The 18,818-nt window shown below is 34.1% G+C and overlaps 1 protein-coding gene across 7 annotated transcripts; it reads left to right on the forward strand.

Annotated features, from left to right (window-relative positions):
- Window positions 1-1,837: 1,837 nt before the first annotated feature.
- On the forward strand, window positions 1,838-13,050 carry LOC147068531 (glutathione S-transferase-like). Of its 7 annotated transcripts, none has more exons than XM_085952781.1 (7): window positions 1,856-1,919; window positions 2,628-2,812; window positions 5,652-6,046; window positions 8,824-8,981; window positions 9,119-9,286; window positions 12,025-12,167; window positions 12,732-13,050. In XM_085952781.1, the coding sequence occupies exons 4-7, from the start codon at window positions 8,846-8,848 to the stop codon at window positions 12,894-12,896; spliced, it is 612 nt and encodes a 203-aa protein (XP_085808907.1). In that variant the 5' UTR covers window positions 1,856-1,919; window positions 2,628-2,812; window positions 5,652-6,046; window positions 8,824-8,845; the 3' UTR covers window positions 12,897-13,050. The 7 variants fall into 7 exon arrangements, with proteins under 7 accessions (XP_085808905.1, XP_085808911.1, XP_085808909.1 ...); XM_085952780.1 differs by lacking the exon at window positions 2,628-2,812 and adding an exon at window positions 5,146-5,313 and having other exon boundaries at window positions 1,864-1,919; XM_085952779.1 differs by lacking the exon at window positions 2,628-2,812 and having other exon boundaries at window positions 1,838-1,919.
- The last annotated feature ends 5,768 nt before the right edge of the window (window positions 13,051-18,818 follow it).

Consider the following 18,818-nt stretch of genomic DNA (forward strand, 5'->3'; position numbering starts at 1 on the left):
ACATTATAAGCCGGTCGGCCATAGTAGACCGGCAATATGATTACATTTAAATTTTACGTATGCAGTTCGTCGTATCACAGTTCACCATGAGCTGCTGTACAGGAAGCATATGGTCGTATAGTATTGAGATATAATCCATGTCTAAATAATACACTTAAAAAACATGGAATACAAGGAAATGAGTCGGGCGAATGGTTGACAACGATTATTCGTAAAAAATATATTATTGTAACTTCCATTCAGCGGAGGCCCATAACATAATATACTCCGCCTAGGATCGACCATGGTAATTTATTTAAATTTTGCCGATCAGTCAAAGTTTGATGGCAACCAGTTGGGATCTAATTGCTATATAGCCCAGGGCCCCGTGATAAGAGAGTAAAAAAAAAAACATTAGGATACCAAATTTAAAAAAGGCACGACTACCTATATCCTATGATGAATGGGCTGAACAGAGAACTAAGTTTTACGTGATAAATAAATAATTTCAAGTGGAAACGTTTCAAATTATTGTAATAATTGATTGTACTGTCAGGAAATAACTCTGCAATAATTATTGCAGTCAGAAACTATGTGGGTTTAATACAGAGAAAATACACACATGGCTCATCTCATGAGGATATCTTTAGACAGTTTTAGGTATTGGGTCAACTGATAAGTTTGTACAATTTCATGAATTAATTCAATTCGGTGTTGATAATAATACCTATATCATATCAAAAAATTGACAAAGTTTCGAGTCGATGTCATTTTCGACATTATTATGAATAAAAGCATACACATCACCATTGGCCAAAATAAATTTAGCATCAATATAATCAGAAATTTTCAAAAAATACCGGATTATGCAAAGAAATTTTTTTGAATGAAGTTAACTTTTTTTGAATTAGGTTTCAATAAAGTTCTAAATCCTGCCCTACACAGGGTGTGCACGATAGACCCACGGGATGCTGGCGTGACCTGGGAAGATGTGAGAAGACTGCGAGCGACAGGGATTTTTGGAAGCGCCGTGTGGTGACGTGGTGTCCATTAAGAAGCGGACATGGACCAAGAAGAGAACCTAAATTTCAAATCGCATCCTCGATGGACGATTAGCAGAATGTCGAACCTTCTGAAACCGTAGGTCGCGGCTTCGAATTCTGCGACTGATACCTACATTCACGTGTTGTTATTTCAATGTGTTTGGATCCCTAGCATGAAACTAATAAATTAAGCGAAAAGCTGACAACCATTTATCGTCTTCGGGATGCGGTGCAGATCCACGCTGTTTAATAAAGCCTTTTCAAATCATTGCATGTAAAAAAATACATATATGTAATATAGAATATTATGGCACGTTTTTTAAATTTATATCGTATAAGTACCTAGAAGTCATACGTACCTCAATTATATCGTCGAGAGCAAACTGTTGAGTTTTCATTCACCTATATTATATAGGTAGGTAGGTATCTTAACGAGGCCTCTTTCTAAGGATGCGTTATTAGGGTGTGCACTCGTTCCCTAGGAATTTTATATTAAAAATATACTAAATTGATTGACGTTTATAATGTTACGTCATTATAAAAGTTTAATCACATATTAATGATAATATTTATTTATAACAATAAATTAACATTCCGCATTCGTAATAAAATACCCATATATTATTATAACTCATAGTTGACTGTTTACTGATGATAAGTGATAATACTGATAATAATAAACGATCGTACCTACCTATAAACTTCCGGTTTCCAATTAATTATTTATCAAGTATAAACAATTGATTATGTATAGCACGAATTGTTATAATAAATGATAGCAACATTTAAATTTTATCTTGACATATTATCAGGTCTACCAAACTAGAAACTTTTTTAGGAAAATTGGAAAACTGTTCTAAGCGGAAAATTAATCCATTGGTGGAAAATCGCTTTTTGGTAAATATATTTTTTATCACAAATATTTTATAAAAATTAAAACACAGCTGTGTTGCTACTATTTGACTAATAAATAAAATTGTATGTTGATGAACATTGCAGATTCATTATCTTATAACAAACTCCACAAGCTATTATTGTGCTCCGAGTTTACTTGACAGTGACAGGCCCGCATTGAGATAAATACGCCGTAAATTAGTGTTACAAGCCTAAAAAACTTTATTTTCAAAACCTATCTTACCGAATATATTATTATCTTACGGTCACATTGTCATAATTGTTTGTAATTATAAAATTATTGTTAAATAATAGAATTTTCAAAAAGGTAATACCTTTTCTTTCAAATTATTTGTTATTATTATATTTTCATCGCCAGATTAATGTGTTCAGTGGCAGTTTTGTCATATTAATTCTGGTTCGCTGACGGAGAAGTATTTCCCACGCCTGATTTAATTGAACAATCACATAAAATCTGCAAAAAATTCAACAAAAATAACGATTAACATTTAGCATTAGACCGAATGATGGCAAAGCAAGTCTACTCATAATGGATCAAATGTCTTAATTAATATGATAAGACAAAAATTATGAAAGGGTCTGTTACAAAAAAATTGTGTTCAATTTTTCAAAACCATGTTGCTGTTTCAGTAGTTGACCATCCAAAAAATTGAAAGTTCCAGTAGTTGAGTTGACCACTATATTTTTCAGTAGTTGACCATGTCTAATCAGAGCATCGTGGCAAACCTTTCATCAGAGTTGCCTCAGGGCTTCCTGTCAGACCACTCTAGCCCATAGCTACCTGAATCAAGTAGCAATGGGCGGTTCAGGAACAAGTTACATAGGAGACGATTTTGTTTGACAGCCAATCATCAGCTTTGTTCGGGTAACAAAAGGTACAAAATTAATTACTTCATCAAAGTAAAAATACAAAAATATATTTATTTTAGCAATTAAGTACCTGCATACATACTACATAGTAACGCATAGGCTCAGTAATAAAACTTAACATAAAAATCTTTAGATATTCCAAATAAATCCAATAAGTCCAAATGAATTCAATCCAATAAGTCCAAATAAATTCATTCTATAAGTCCAATTCCGTAATGGAATAAACAATACAAGTTTTGCTTACTTGTGTCGGGTCATTTATGTGGGATACTACCGCTTCCATTCATAGGTAAGTACATCGGGCCGCACTGGCCATTTCCATTGTCTCCCGCACTTTTGCATCGATGAAATAGTAGCTTCTACTTTAGAAATATGGACGATTTTCCTTGGGAGGTATTATATAATGTTCATTAATAACTTTCATAATAAGCAGCCATCGAGTTTTAGGCTTAAAGCTTTCATCAATAGACTCATGCCATTCACTGTCCGCTGAGTCTCAAATGTCAACACTTGGGTTAGAAGACTCAGAAGAAAAACACATTTTCTTCTTAACTGCTTTCAATTTCCCCATATTTTTTCTTCCTTCTCTCTGCAGCTCGTTCTTTCTTCAACCGTTCCATTTCTTCTTTCTTCCTCTTTTTGTTTAAGAAATACTCCTGGCACACCTTTTACACTCTTTTACCGGAAGCACTCTTTTACCGGAAACAATGTTGGGGTTTTTTTCCCTTTTTGCCTTTTTCTTGAATTTTTCTTCCCCATTACCGGGGAAGAAAAAATGTCTCTTGAATGGACAAGGAGCATTTGATGGACCAGCCACGGGTTCACTGGCGATTGGAGATGATGTATCATTACAAATTATTAGACCAAGCTCAGGTGCACTGGCGATTGGAGACGAATCACCATCACAAGTCGTTAGACCAGCCACAGGTGCCCTAGCGATTGGAAATGAAAGATCATAACAATTCATAGTATTCTAGGCGGCCAAAGACATCATAATACCATCGAATTCCTTTTCTTACAATGCCTCATCGATGAGTCTAACCGGCTCAGGTGGAGTGATATTTTCCAACTCATTTTTTACTTTTCGTCACAGTGCGAACAGTGACTTGTCATCTTGATCAGGTTCGTTGTTTTTGCGGAATGATTCAAGTTTTTCCTCATCAATGTTTAACGCAGGAACTGCAGTCCTCTCTCTAAATACCGCTTGCGTTCTTCTGATGTAACCATTGAAGGCACACTTTCAGATTCTCCTAGTACTGTTACAGCTTGAGGGTTCCATGGAAGAAGTGCACGTTTTCGGAAATTTCTTGAGGAATTCTTTTGTACTTGTAGACGACTGTCGTTGGTGAGACAGCCCTACTGACACTCCCTGTTACTATGACGGTTATTCATTCTTTATCATCGGCATTTACCTGCTGGTACACCGTCTTGTTTCCTTTTTTGGCTAAGACCCTGCTCCCCTTGAGATTAAGGAAAAAAGCTGTTTCCTCACAATTAAATAATCTGTTGGGATCATTGAGAATTTTGCTGAGATTATTAGTTATTATATATTCTTCAACTTCTTTGAACCAAGTAAGGATGTTTTGGTTTGTTACTTTAGCCTTACTTGATGTAAAATTTTGAGAAATGAAGATAAAATGCTGAAAAAATACACAAAATTCCAGTAATTGACCATATGATGTGTCAGTAGTTGATAGAACCACCCTGGACACTTCTAATTAACAAATAATCATCGTTCCACACTTATTAATGTAAAAATTGTTCAAAACTAAGTGATATAATTTAAATTAATTTATCGAGTAGTTGACCACCCTGTAAAGTAGTAAAGTATTGAAAAAAGTTTGAGTAGTTGACCACCCCACAAACTTGCTTCCTTGTAAATATAACTTAAAAATTAAAAATGATCTGTTATAATTATCTAACTTAAAAATTAAAGATGACTGCCCGTAATGCATTAACTTGATATTATGAAGTCAAAAACATTCAATTGCCATACCGTCGCTGTAGGATTGGTTTTCCGAATAGACCAAATGTTCAGGAGACGAAAAACAAATTTCATAATCCTATATTTAAATACATGGAAATATTTAAATTGTTGTTTTTACAGCATATGAATGATGTATTCATTACCATTACTAAGTAATTTAAATAAAAGGATGGTTCTGGTTCATTTCGATACAAAAAAACATTCTGCATTAAAAGGTCGATTTCGACAAAAACGGATATTCGGCAAACCAATCCTATAGCGACGATACGCTTAATCCACTGATATCCTTAACAATTTACTTAAGAAATTAAAAATAAAATACTTACTGTGTGAGGTGTTTTTTTCAAATAGCTGCTATGACGCTCCTATGACATATGGTGATGTGTTAGTTCCTCAATCCAACCACAGATGGCTTCACTTATCTGAACTATACAATTTAGACCAATCCCGCGTCTACATTTGTTTTTTTTCGACCATGTCCGATCCTAATAGGATCATATGGGCCTCCACAGAGTAGAGGTTTGTATTAACAGATTTTTGGTTTTTACAAGAAATGGATGTCAGCCACTTGCTCAACCTATTAGGTCCATACCCTGACTCACACACAAATTGAAAAACAATATGTGTACTTGGCAGACCCAGGATTCGAACCTGCGATCCACGGCATGATAGTCCAACGCTTAAGCCGCGCGGCCACCATGGGTGTCAAATTACATTTCTTATATTGAGCACTTTTATTGAAAAAAGATCAACTACCGGTACATTTACCAGTATAAGTAAGTAAAAGTAATGATTGAATGTCACAAGCTTATTTTGGTTTAATTTTTTTTCATCTTGGCTAACTTTTTTCCCTACAGATTCAACTCCAGTTTTTTTATTTTTTTGGGCTTTAAAAATAAACTAAAAAAGAGGGTTTCTCTAAATAAAATTAATTCAAGGCACAAAGCTCACTGCACGCCTCATTTTTTCGAGCAACATGTCCACTCGACCAAAATACAATGTGAAATACTGGAGACCCCACTGAGTGTAACGGAACGGAAAGAGCGTGCGGGTAACTCAGTTAATGCCACTAGAGGTTTGGTTTATGCGGCAATGTTGATCTACTTTCATTATGTTGCTACTAATTTGGGCAGCGCTGTGAGCGTCTGCTTTTTGTGTGCCTCATAAACCCTTTACAAATTCTACACCTTGGCATGCCGCCTCCTGTGGACTAAAGACGCATTCAAATAAAGGACTATACTCAAAAATATGGGTAAAATTTTTTTTTTTTAAATACATACCTAGGTACCTACACCTAATAATATATATATATACATACCTACTCTCCATGACAAAACAGAAACTAGATATCGACCTAATTACATGTGTTCAGGACTATCATCGTCATCATCATTTATAGCACTATAACCCTTGGCTGGTCTTCGCCTCCTTCAAAAACTTCCTTTTTACTGCACGATCCAGCGCCAACACTCTCCAGTTGCTGCTTTGACTGAAGATTCTTCAATCTCCTGTCGCGTAGCCCACCCAACTCAGTTTCGGCCGTCCAGGTCTTTTCTTGCCCTCAGGGATGTATACATAGCCTGCTTTGCCGGTATCTCCTTCGGCATGCTATGCACGTGGCTGATCCAGTGCAGTCTCTGAATTTTCATATACCACGTGATCTTTTCGACCCCATAAAGGGTGTAAAGATCCTCATTATTACTATCTTCTTGCCAAACAGTCAAAGAATCTTTTCAAAACTCTCCTTTAACGATATCCATATCTCTCTCATTCTCTTTGCCGAGTCCCCAGCATTCTGATTTATACGTGAATATTGGGCCCAGGAGAGTTAGGTACATAATATTATTTATAAATCTGGACAGTTGCATCTGCTAATGGGACATTTTCAGTTAATAATATTCCAGCAAACTAAAGAATTTAACGATCAGAGAAGGTTTTTTTTCAATATCTTTTCTAAAAACGCTTTATACTTTACATTACATATTATAATATATTTTATGAATAATTCAATTATCTAAAATGGAATATTGCTATTCATTGCTAAAATACTGGAGGTGTGGAACATTCCACATTAAAAAAGATTGTTTTTGCAAAAAAAATGCTAGAAATACTTTTTGGCTTGTCATCGTGCCATGCCTGTAAAGTATTTTGCAGTTCAAGTATACCAAAGGTGATAAGATAATAAATTAGAGTGATAGTAGAAGTAATGATTTAGGTAGGTACTTGTTCAAGTTTTGAGATAATATCTCTCATCAGGTATTGCTTGATTACCTACTCTTATCTTTGAATAACCGATAAACATTACATAAATATTGCATGATCATTGCACATATTGTAATATGAAATTAAAGATAATAAATTTGCTTTACGATATAAAGCATCATACATTTATTTTAATATTAGTTCAACATCATCTATAATTCTGTTTCATCCGTAGCATTGTGTAAGGTAAAAGATATATTTAATTCAACAATAATACACTTTCTAACTCATTTCTCCCATGAAATTTAAGTAGTGGTCCCAATCTACAACAATGTTTGCTACTTCCATCATTTAGTTGTAACATTAAATAATTCAATCACCACATAATTAATATTAATATGTATTACACACTAATAATTTTGAGACAATAACTGTTTACACGTAAAAGTGCTGACTGTCTCTCTAATCTCATTCTTTAATAGTAAGCGAGACACGATGTTGGTCATTTTATGGTACAATTTGACAGGTCGTAAAAATCAGTTAACGTCAAAATGAGTCTCTCCGCGGTGTAGTTCGTTTTTTTGCCAGCAGGTTCACCACTGTCACTTGAAAATTCAGATGCTTTCAACTTTTCTGATGCATGCATGCAATATTATAACTGCAGGATAATACATGTTTATACATACATTTTCTTGGTATGGCCGCGATAATACTTACTGTCAGCATTAGATCCATGCACGTGTAAACAGGGTATAATGTCGCATATTCTTCAAGAAACAAGCACATCATAAAATTTGGGTACCTCCTGATGCCAGCTATAAATTATATTAGTAATACCATACGCCCACCAGTGGTGAAGGGTGGAGATAGACTGTTAAGATCTAATTAAATTAAATAATGCACACTAAACTTTGTCAGTTAAACGTATTTGTTTTCATTGAATAAAGACTACAAATTGCATTTAGTATTAGTTAGCTTTTAAAATTCTATTAAACCCTGTGTCAACCAAGTCAAAATAGATAATATTATGTTTATGATAAAAAATATTCATCTATCTATATATATCTAAAATTATGTCATTAAATCATACATCATTTTATATATTTTATAGATATCTATTATGAGTTCAGGCGAGGCTTAATGAATTTTAAAAAACTTACCAACATAATAAAATTGAAATGAAAAACTGACTCATTCAACTATAAAAAATTGATTGATTAAATCCAATGCCAAAGATCCCACTAATTAATTGGTCATGTTTTTAGATAATATTTAAAACTTCATTAACACATTGACTGCTGAGTAGATATTTACTTTTTAATTATCACATTTAAAATGCATGCTAATTACACCGATCGGCCGCCTGATCGTTACGCGCCAGGTGCGTCTTCAGCGTCCAATGACTTTTAATATAAGGTTATTGACTAGGGATTGTTAAAAAATAGAACTAATATTATTTATTTGTCAACTACCTATTTATTATGAAGTATTGTAAATCTGTTATGTAAATTTAGATGGAAAAAAATGTACCCGCCTTTCCATTTTCGGCTGTAAATGTGCTCTTGATGAAAATAAGGTTGGGTTCTTTAAGAACCTAAAGAACTTAAACTAAGAAGTTAAAGAACCCATCCGGACTAATGTGAGTTCGAATCTCACCCAGTCCAACCTTTTTTTCTGACCATTTCAACAACATCTACATAATATTATGTATTTTCAATAATAAAAATCTGATATTCTTAAATCTTGTGTACCTATATTTAGTATTGAATAAAACAATAATTATGTAACTATATATTATTATTGTGAATTTTCTTTCGATGTTTTCAGATTTTTTGTTGAGTAATTAAACATGGCAGCAAAATATACTTTGACGTATTTCCCTATCAAGGGTCTCGGTGAACCAATCCGACTTTTGCTCTGTTATGGAAAAATAAATTTTGTGGACAAGCGGATCACTCATGAGGATTGGCCAAAATACAAAAATTGTAAGCGTTTAGATTGAATAATAAATAACAACTATGTTGCAAAATTTCTTTGTTGAATGTCGTTTTTTATAATAGGTACCTATCCATAAATGGTTGATGAATAAAATGGCTGAATAATCATGCACCTTGTTTTATAGGTATGCCGTTGGGTCAAATGCCAACTCTGGAGATTGATGGCAAAGTTCTTCATCAAAGTGTAGCAATCTCTCGATACTTGGGAAGACAGTTTGGCATATCTGGCAGTAATGACAAGGAAGATCTTGAAATTGATATCATAGTCGATACCATCAATGAGTTTAGACAAAGTTTGTATTTTTTATTTTAATATTATTTAAAGTACTGGGTCACGGGTTTTTAAAATTCAAATCACCCCTCCACCCATCCTTCCCCCCTCCGCCCAACAGCAATATTCAATATTCAAGCAATTTCATCACTTTAAGTGTCTAAGTAATGTCACCAGACATAAAAAAGGCCCTGATGCCCGACAGTTTCAAATTCCAGATCAACAATTTAACAACAAAAATATCCAGCTCCCCTGTAGAATGTTTAGAACCTCTGACTTACACGAAAATATTACAAATAACATTTCGTAAACGGTCATTCAGAAAAGATGCATTTGATTACCTGGCCCAAGGACAGAAGCGGCCCGTCCCGAAATGTTTTTCCCGTTAGTCAGTGACCTTCCCCTTTCTCTTCCCCTCCGTAGGATAGACCCGTCAAAATTAAAAGATGCTTTCGAAAAATAAAGTCAGTCCAGATCTACCCTACAATGGAGCCCGCGTAAATCGCAAAAATCAACCGCGCTTCTAGCCAATTACTAAATCAACTTTTAATTATTAATAAATATTGTGGTAAATAACAAGTATCCGATAAAGTGTATCGATGGCGCTCCCGGCCCATTTTTAAATCAATCGTCAATAACCCGTAATCGTTGTAATACCAATCGGTGACTCGCGCAAAAACCCAACGAAAGTTAATCAATTCCCTAGTGAGCGAAAAAGTGAATCAGTGCCTAGTGCGCGGGATAATAATGATAAACCGACCCCTAATATAAAGACAGTGCGGTAACTAATTTAAAACCTCTTTAGATGTAAAATGATGTAATATTATCTATATTTACCTATGCCCTAGCGTAAATAAATTTAGTTCCACGTGGAACCGTCGAATCAAAGATGTGTTTTATATAAATTAAGCCTCGTGATGTCACACCTCCCTCAAATTAAGTGATGCCTTTGAAGAATGCTGCCAGCATACATGTGAGTCCCTCCATTCTTCCCGGTATTAGTAATAAAGGCAAAACATTTTCACATCACTTTGGAATTGGACTGATTAATTGCTTCACTCACATTTTTACACACAGTTTACTCGGTATGAATATACATAGGCACTAACAAACCACCCTTTGGCTCCGGACGAATACAGATAGTAATCGCAATAAAGAGGGGTGGAATGTTTTAGGTATTTTAGGAGTTGGTTCAGGATGAACACTGATTATGCAAACAAAAATTTATTGACACAGTATAAAGTGTCTTGATTTGTTGGCTGAAAGTCGAATACTAAAACACAATGAGGAGGAATGAAGTCTGTGAATCCGGGGTAACATCACCAAATCCGTGGCGAATTGGTTTTTTTACAATGCGCACGGGTGGAGAGTGTCCAGATGGGCGCTGTCATAAAAAGGAAGTGTTTAATACCCATTTAAATTCTCGATTTTTTTTCTGTGAGAATCAGAATACGAACAAATATATTATAATACGAGGGTGGGTCAATAATTCCTTAGAAAAAAGCATTAAAACAGGTTTTATTTTTGTATTTTTATTTTATTTCTCAACATAATCTCCTTGGAGCTCAATACACGGGGTGTGGTCGAACAATTCGAACTTCAATTCTTCAATTTTAACCATTGATCGTAAACATGTGTGAACACGGGCATTGTCTTGATGAAAGAGGATTTTTTTCCTGTTTAAATGAGGCCGTTTTTCTTCAATTTTGTTTTTTAGCTGGTCCAGTAAAGATGCATAATAATCCCCTGTTATTGTTTTTCTTTTTTCCAAATAGTCAACGAAAATAATTTCACGTGCATCCCAAAATACAGTAGCCATAACCTTACCAGCTGATTTTACGGTTTTCGCCTTCTTTGGACATGGTTTGCCTTCGCAATCCACTGCTTTGACTGTTCTTTCGTCTCGGGAGTATAGTGGTGTATCCATGTTTCATCTACAGTTACAAAGCGACGAAAAAATTCATCCGGATTGCGTTGCATGAGCGACAACAGGGCTTTAGAGGCCACCACCCTATTGCGTTTATTGTCGACTGTGAGCAAACGCGGCACCCATCTTGCAGAAATATTTTTCATGCCCAATTTGTCATGTAAAATAGAAATGACGCTACCTTTTGAGATCCCTGTAACCTCAATTATCTCACTCAACTTTAATCTTCGGTCACTTAACACCATATCGTGGATTTTATTGATCATTTCTGGTGTAGTCACCTCTACAGGACGTCCTGAGCGTGGTTCATCCTTTGTTGATGTACGACCACGTTTAAATTCATTTAACCAGTTATAAATAGTTGCAAGTGAAGGAGCAGATATGCCGTGAACTAAATCCAACTCATTTTTTATTTCCTTTGCTGTTAACCCTTTTATATTAAAATGTTTAATAACAGCTCTAACCTCAATTTTCTCCATTTTCCATTTTTCCATTTTCCACAAGCAAATTTTTTTTTTAAATGTACGAGAAACACACAACAACCCGACCAATCTGATTGAAACTTCGCAGCATACTGAATCGGTAGTGCCGCTGCATGAAAACAAACCGCTTACAGTACTAGTCGCGCCACCTGTCGGCTTTTCTAAGGACTTATTGACCCACCCTCGTATGTATGTTAATGACTGTTCATATTGATATCATTCATTTCATTTGGTGAATGTGATAAATCTTTTTCTTAAACAGAATACATATCAACGTAGACAATGATGCTTATGCCTACCTATCAACTTATTATTCCTCACCTAATAATTTTATTTTAAATTATGTTACAGAAGTTGGCGACGCTCATTATGAAAAAAATGAAAAAATAAAAGCAGAAAAATATGCTGTTCTCAGAGCGGAAACTATTCCATTTTACCTGAAGAAACTTGATGGAGTTATAGCCAAAAACAATGGCTATTTTGCTCTTGGAAAGGTATGTTGTTTTTTAAATGAAATATGAAAAAACATTAATAGGAAGTTAGCCTAGTTAATTCTCAATCTTATTAACCTAGTTAATTCATACAACGATCACACAGGGATATTTTAAATTGATGATTTAATTCACATATCGTCTCTGTTCTGGCAGAACACACTAACTGGAGAATACTAGTTTTGAGTAATTTGACTTTGAAGTTGTTAAAATGTTTGAAATGGTTTCGTAAAAAGGATGACTTTAAAATAAAGACCGTTTATTTATTTAAAAGGTTTCCAGACGGTAAAGTTTGAAATAAGGAACATTTTGGTATAACTAACTCAATATGTAATTTTTTCGAATTAGTGTCTTCTGCCAGAACAGTGAATATATTGTGTTATGATTTTATTCCATATCACTGATCCCACCAATTATAATGCTTGGTGCTTCCATGTTCAAAACAGACATCTGACTGTTGACTGTGGAGTCGTGAAGCTTCGCCCTCCACTGTGGATCCAAGCATATTATATTTTTAAATAAATTTATTGTAAAATTACATAACGTATTTATTTCTATTTTTTTCAGTTAACATGGGCAGACATTTTCTTTGTTGGATTTGAAGATTATATTAGTATGATGTGTGGTGCAGATATCACAGACAATAGTCCTAACCTTAAATCGTTGAAAAATAAGGTGCTTGCTATTCCAGAGATTGCAAATTGGTATAAAAAGGACCACTTTTACGAGTAACCTCAAGATCCAGTTAGTGTAAAGTGTTTTAAAAACTATTGAAAATATCGTGGATTTTTTAGTTTACCTGAGTACTACGGTAGTTTTTGGAAGCAAATAATTTTTGTATAATCCATGTCTTATCCACATACTATTTTTTTTATATTACATATATTGTGCATAATAAAATTATATTAAAATATTATATATGTTTTTACAAAATTATTATGTTCTCTTATATTATTGGCATTTTGACACATTTGTATTCTTCCTAACCCTAGAATCTATTTAACAGTTCAACCAACCACGCAATTAATATAATTTCTATTGTATTACAATATTGCACTATGATTTATTTCCTATCTTGCTACAATACGCAGTCAACGTGAAATAGGTACCCAGCAGTGATTTTCATTGACACAGATGGCGCAATTAATTCGTCAAAACAATTCAAACGAGTTATACAAATTAAAAAATATATCTAGATTTTAAAAGAAACATATTTCTCACAAATTGAGCAGGTACCTATAAAGTATTAATATTAAAATCCCTGCAACTAACATCAAAAGGGCTGATAACATAACCACTCAAATATTATATAAAAAAAAATAAAACAATAATTATATTAATATAATATGACAGATTATCATCACAATCATCCTCAATAATAGTAAATTATTTTTATGGATGTAATTTGTATTTTATTTTTATCATGGTCGCCTCAAAGATAGTCAATTCGTCGAGTCCCTACATCCCTAAACCTGCAACTATAGGTGCCAAACAACCAAAGATGTTAAAAAAAGAAAAATTTCTATATTAGCCACAATAATTCTGATGATTTCTTTTTGATGCAGAATCAAGAAAGACCGCAATATTAATAACGAAATTACAGACATTAAAAATTATTAATTTGCGTATAAAAATAAATTGAATGCAATCATTCTTATAGGTTGTAAAATATAACCTGAGCGGACGGTATTCTGCGAAACTATTTGAAGATATTCTCTAAATAATTAAATAAACTGAAATAATTGTTTGGAAAATTTTTCATTTTAAAAAACAAACAAATTTGAATTATTTTCACGAAAATGCCATTTTACATGTTTTTTGTAGGTAGGTCGAACTGGGTAGAACTTTACTTTCTGTTTTTACTTGTGCTTGCGTAGATTTTTTAATCGTATCAAATGTAGGGACTTGAAATAGCCATGGTTGGGGCATCAGGGTACATCACTCGTACCCTCAGATATCAAATCTCCAGAAGAATTGCGGTCACAGACTTCATGCAGTTAAAATAGCCACTTCAACATTTACCCCAACCAGCATGCATCCCCCTGACCTACCCTGCAAACCGAGAAAACATAGCCAGGAAACAGTGGCAGTGCTATGCTAATCCCACAGCCAGAGCTTGTAAAAATAAACTCACTGCTGAATATTCAACAACAATCTTAGAGAGTTGGAAAAGGGTGGGCACCCACATTGGACAGATAAAGCTGAAATATTTTTGCAGACAGTTGACATGATCAATTCCCCATAAATCCAAAACGATGACACATTATTCCACCATGTCGAATCCATCAATGAGAAATCCTGGACTATTATCATATAATAATAATATATTGTGTAGCTAGATTTCAAAATCAGCGAAGTCCATAATAGATGAATAGGAGAAAAACCGCTTTTTGTTTTCTCAAATACACAGTCACAAGGGTGAAAGTTTATATTATTTCGAGTATAGAATATTTAAAATGAATAAATTCCACATTTTGATAATGCAGAAATGTTAGAAAGCAGTAGATCTTCAGCAATTCACAAAAAAGTAAAAAATACCTAAAGGTGGACTTGGCTGATTTTTAAATTTAGCGACACAATATTATATTCATAAATATCAACCTCTCCCTTTTTCACCAGTTTCTACAAATGCGATTAGAATTGAGAATTAAGCACCTTAAAAACCATAAAGCTAAATAACACTGCAATAAAACATCTTCTTAACAGCGGTGTCACTCTAAGTTAGAGGAGTTTCCGGTTTTCCCAAACTCTTCCTGCGATCGAACACTTCGCAAATTCTGAATTTTTAACGGAAAACCTTAAAACCATAAATAGGATAATCAATAAATTTAACAAAGAATGTAAAAAAAAAATAATTATTTATTTAGTAAAACATAACACTTAAAAATAAATATAAGTGAAAGAATTTCTTAATGATTTCGATGTTTTGGGTCCTTGAATTGCAAACCTTCTTGATTTCAGGCACAATATACAAGGTAAGCTTTTCAAAATTCGTGTCAAATCCACTCCACGCATCCCGCTCGGGCCACTCCTGTATAATTTGTATACCCACGATATCTCGATCCCCGAATCAAGTTTTGGCTCCCAGATCACCGTCGCTCAATATGCTGATGATACCGTTATCCTACCGTGATCAGTAAACCGTAATTGTTCAATAGACCTTGTCTAAGCTGCCACTACTGACATCGCCAGGTGGTGTAATAAATGACGTATAAAAATAAATCCAGACAAAAGCTCTGCAGTAATTTTCACAAGAAGATCCGACTGTTACAAGCATAAAGTCAAAAACATCAGGATACAATGGCACTAATATTCCTTGGACTCCTATATTTAAATACCTAGGCCTAACTTTTCACGAACATGTAACATTCAATAAACATTTGCAAATCAAAAGGTGCCAAGCTGAAAAAGCAAGCTCGCCATTTGAAATAAATTTCTTATTTATACTGCGATTACCCATCCCATTACGACATATATACTGTCTCCCAGCGCTCGAAATGGACAGGAACGCACCGGAGCGCCGTTGTGGTTCGTGGAATTCCAAAATATACCGTTCCGGCTCGTGGATTCATTTAAAATTGCGTTGCGGTTCGTTAGATTGAGATATTTATGTGTGAATGTATCTTTTAAAGTTTTTCTCAAAATTAAAAATTAACGAAGTTATGTCATGCCGGGCGTGCAAGGGTTAAAAATAAAATTTATGACATCCCTAAATTTCTTTCAATTTTCTTTTTTGTGTCGATACATCCGTGTCTAAATGCATTGTCTAAACACTCCAAATAATTGCATACTTACATAAAAAAGTAACTACAGCTGCAAGCTACAAAATAATTGTGCCTTTGCTGACATTGTTTGAAAACCTTTTGTACTTAAATAACTTAAATTCAATAAAAAATAAAGTTGGCACCTACATATTTGTATAATAATTTCTAAAGTATGAAACATCTCAGTATAGTCTCGCTTTTACCTTTGACTGGTATGCATTGCGAATTTACTTACCTACTAATTTATTACTTATATTTTATTGTGAGTGATAAAACTTATTTATTTTCATCGCCATCTAATCGCCGTGTTAATTTTATACATCTATTTTTGCGGGCAAAATTTTCGGTGGTAAAATTAATATGATAAAGTTTGGTAATTTAAATCGTACAATTCCGCTAAAATCTACTTATTAGTGATAATCGCTTGTTTTTTAAAACATTTTGTATTATTTAAATTTGTTCTCTTAAAATTTAGTTAAACATCTCAGCAGGCGATACCTTTCTATATATTACATATACCTAAGTATATTTTATTATTTATAACATATTATAATGCTGTTGACCAGTGGCCACAAGCAGAATTTTTTCGTTTTGAAAATGATAAATATGAGTGGATATTTATAAATTTTATGAAGGTTTAATTAAGTAGTAGGTACTTCGTGTAAATCTGCTAAATCATTAAGAATTCACTCCGATAAGCATTTAAGATCGACAATACAGTTGAAACAGGGTTTTCTGATTCAATGTCATTTCGACAATTGACTCGACGTGTTAAAAATATTTATGACGTGTCGTAAACCCTTATTTTTACAATGAATAATAAATGAATGCACCATTATGCCATTTTCCTACAAAAATGTTTTTGGTATGAAACTATTGAATAGCCTACCGTAATTAGTTTATTTTTAAGGGACGTTTCTATTGTGTTATAATTACATACGTTGTAACTTGCTACTTTAAAAATAATAGAAATAATAGATACCTACTATTTAGAGAACTTTTAGTTAATTTTTGTTTGTAAATTTGTTTTAAAAAAAAAGGAATACCTCCAATAAAATTTTATTACTATCATAATAATAAATTATTGTTCTGTATTATCATTATTCATCATCATCACCGTGGCAATAATAATGACTATAATGAGACTAGGTAAGGACAAACATCACAAATTGAATCGTTTAGTTTAAAATACACTTACAAATTAGGTAGGTACGTGTTCAGTGCGGACAACAAATAATTTTAGATGGTAGTCATAGATTAAATAAATACGGTGGTAAGTTCTTTAATCTGAGGTGGTAAGTGTACGTATATTACAATAATGGTAAACAAAGCATCATCATTGTAACATATAGGTCATGGTCTCCACAACGAGGGGCTAAGAGGGCTCTAGCCTGGGAGCCCGTGCTCAGGAGGAGCCCGGCGAGGCGAATCGACCAGATAAGTGAGATAAAGACACATCACAAATTTGCTTTAATAGTAAAAAAAGAATTTTCTTACAATACTATTATTTATAGTTATGTGGTTATACGAAACCATTCTTAATTGTTTATCAATACTCGACATCTCCATAATTCGTATGGATGTTTTAAAATATACAATAAAACACTAAATATACAGATTATTGTTACCCCGTACATACTGCCTTTATTCTTAGCGATAAGAAGGGGGCCCCACCAAAGATCCTAGCCTGGGGGCCAGCTTCACGATGTGGGGCCTATGGTATGGGTATATACATACACTACAATATTAGTCCTTATAATGTTGAATATAGGTAGGTACCTACTGATTAATGACAATTTTATATTATTCTATAGGAATCGTATTTAGCAACTCGAGTTGCACCTTCCGTCATGTTTTACCTTATATAATTAATGATACTTCTTCTTCTACCCTGTCATGTCCTAATATTGGGGCATAGGGCAAGCATTGGCGCCACTTCCCTCGGTCCATCGCCATGCGCCTCCCGCCATGTCAGACCTGCAGCAAATAGGTCGCTTTTGTAGCACCGCTGTAGGGTGAGGGAGAGGCGGCCACGGCGATGGAACCATTGAGGCTGTGCCACAAGGGTACGAAGTGCCGCACTCTTTGGCGGCATCCGGAATACGTGTCCCAGCCACGTAAATCGTCTCTTCGTGATAACTTCAATCACCGCAGGCTGCTGTGCTCACGAACTCGGGTATTTGTAACGCGGTCGTACCAATGTACCCCTAAGATTTGGCGGAGACATCGATTCTCAAAGCTCAAAAGCCGATAATTAATGATACACCATTGGTAATTTAAAATGCTATAATTACGTAGTTTGCTGATGATGGCTTGAAGCTTTTCTTAGAAGTAGGTATGGCCTAATGGCCCTTATGGTGGAGAAGGTTCAAAAGAAATCTTTGAGGATCCTTTGTTTGAAGCTGTGTGGATGCCATCCATGGCTTTATCAGATTGATTTATCTTAAGAACGCTTACACAGTGTGTTCAACCAAATCGCTTCGGATATTGGTATATTCCTCCTGCGTGAGGACGAGTTTATGTGAACGATTTATAAATTCTTTGTTTTATAACTTCTTAAATAATTAAATGGCGTAGTTAGCTCTATCGGTGTACAGATATGTACTGTATAAATTTTGTATTTACTCGTCTCTGTATAGGTACTTACTATTTTTTCTAATAGTTGCTGCATCTATTTCTTTATTTTTAAACACTATTTTAATACTATTTCTTTGATTTTTTTTTAAATATTCTGTGCTCGTCTTGAATCTATAATCTGTAAAATTTGTTATATGTAAATTAATTTTTAATTTGAATCTTTATGGTAGGTATGTGGATATGTTGTTTTTTAAGTTTAATTAATTAACAAACTGAACTATCCCAAATGAGACAGTAATATAAGTTATAAGCA

Source organism: Rhyacophila brunnea, unplaced genomic scaffold, assembly GCF_057557595.1.
Source record: "Rhyacophila brunnea isolate RB1 unplaced genomic scaffold, BYU_Rbru_1.0 scaffold_3, whole genome shotgun sequence".
Taxonomy (NCBI): Eukaryota; Metazoa; Arthropoda; class Insecta; order Trichoptera; family Rhyacophilidae; genus Rhyacophila; species Rhyacophila brunnea.

Bases quoted from the DNA above. Each gene is read 5' to 3' on its own strand.
- LOC147068531 (XM_085952779.1), top strand. From the start codon at position 8,846: ATGGCAGCAAAATATACTTTGACGTATTTCCCTATCAAGGGTCTCGGT. The intron at 9,287-12,024 runs GTTTGTATTTTT...ATTATGTTACAG, and splicing joins CATCAATGAGTTTAGACAAA to AAGTTGGCGACGCTCATTAT. The intron at 12,168-12,731 runs GTATGTTGTTTT...TATTTTTTTCAG, and splicing joins GCTATTTTGCTCTTGGAAAG to TTAACATGGGCAGACATTTT.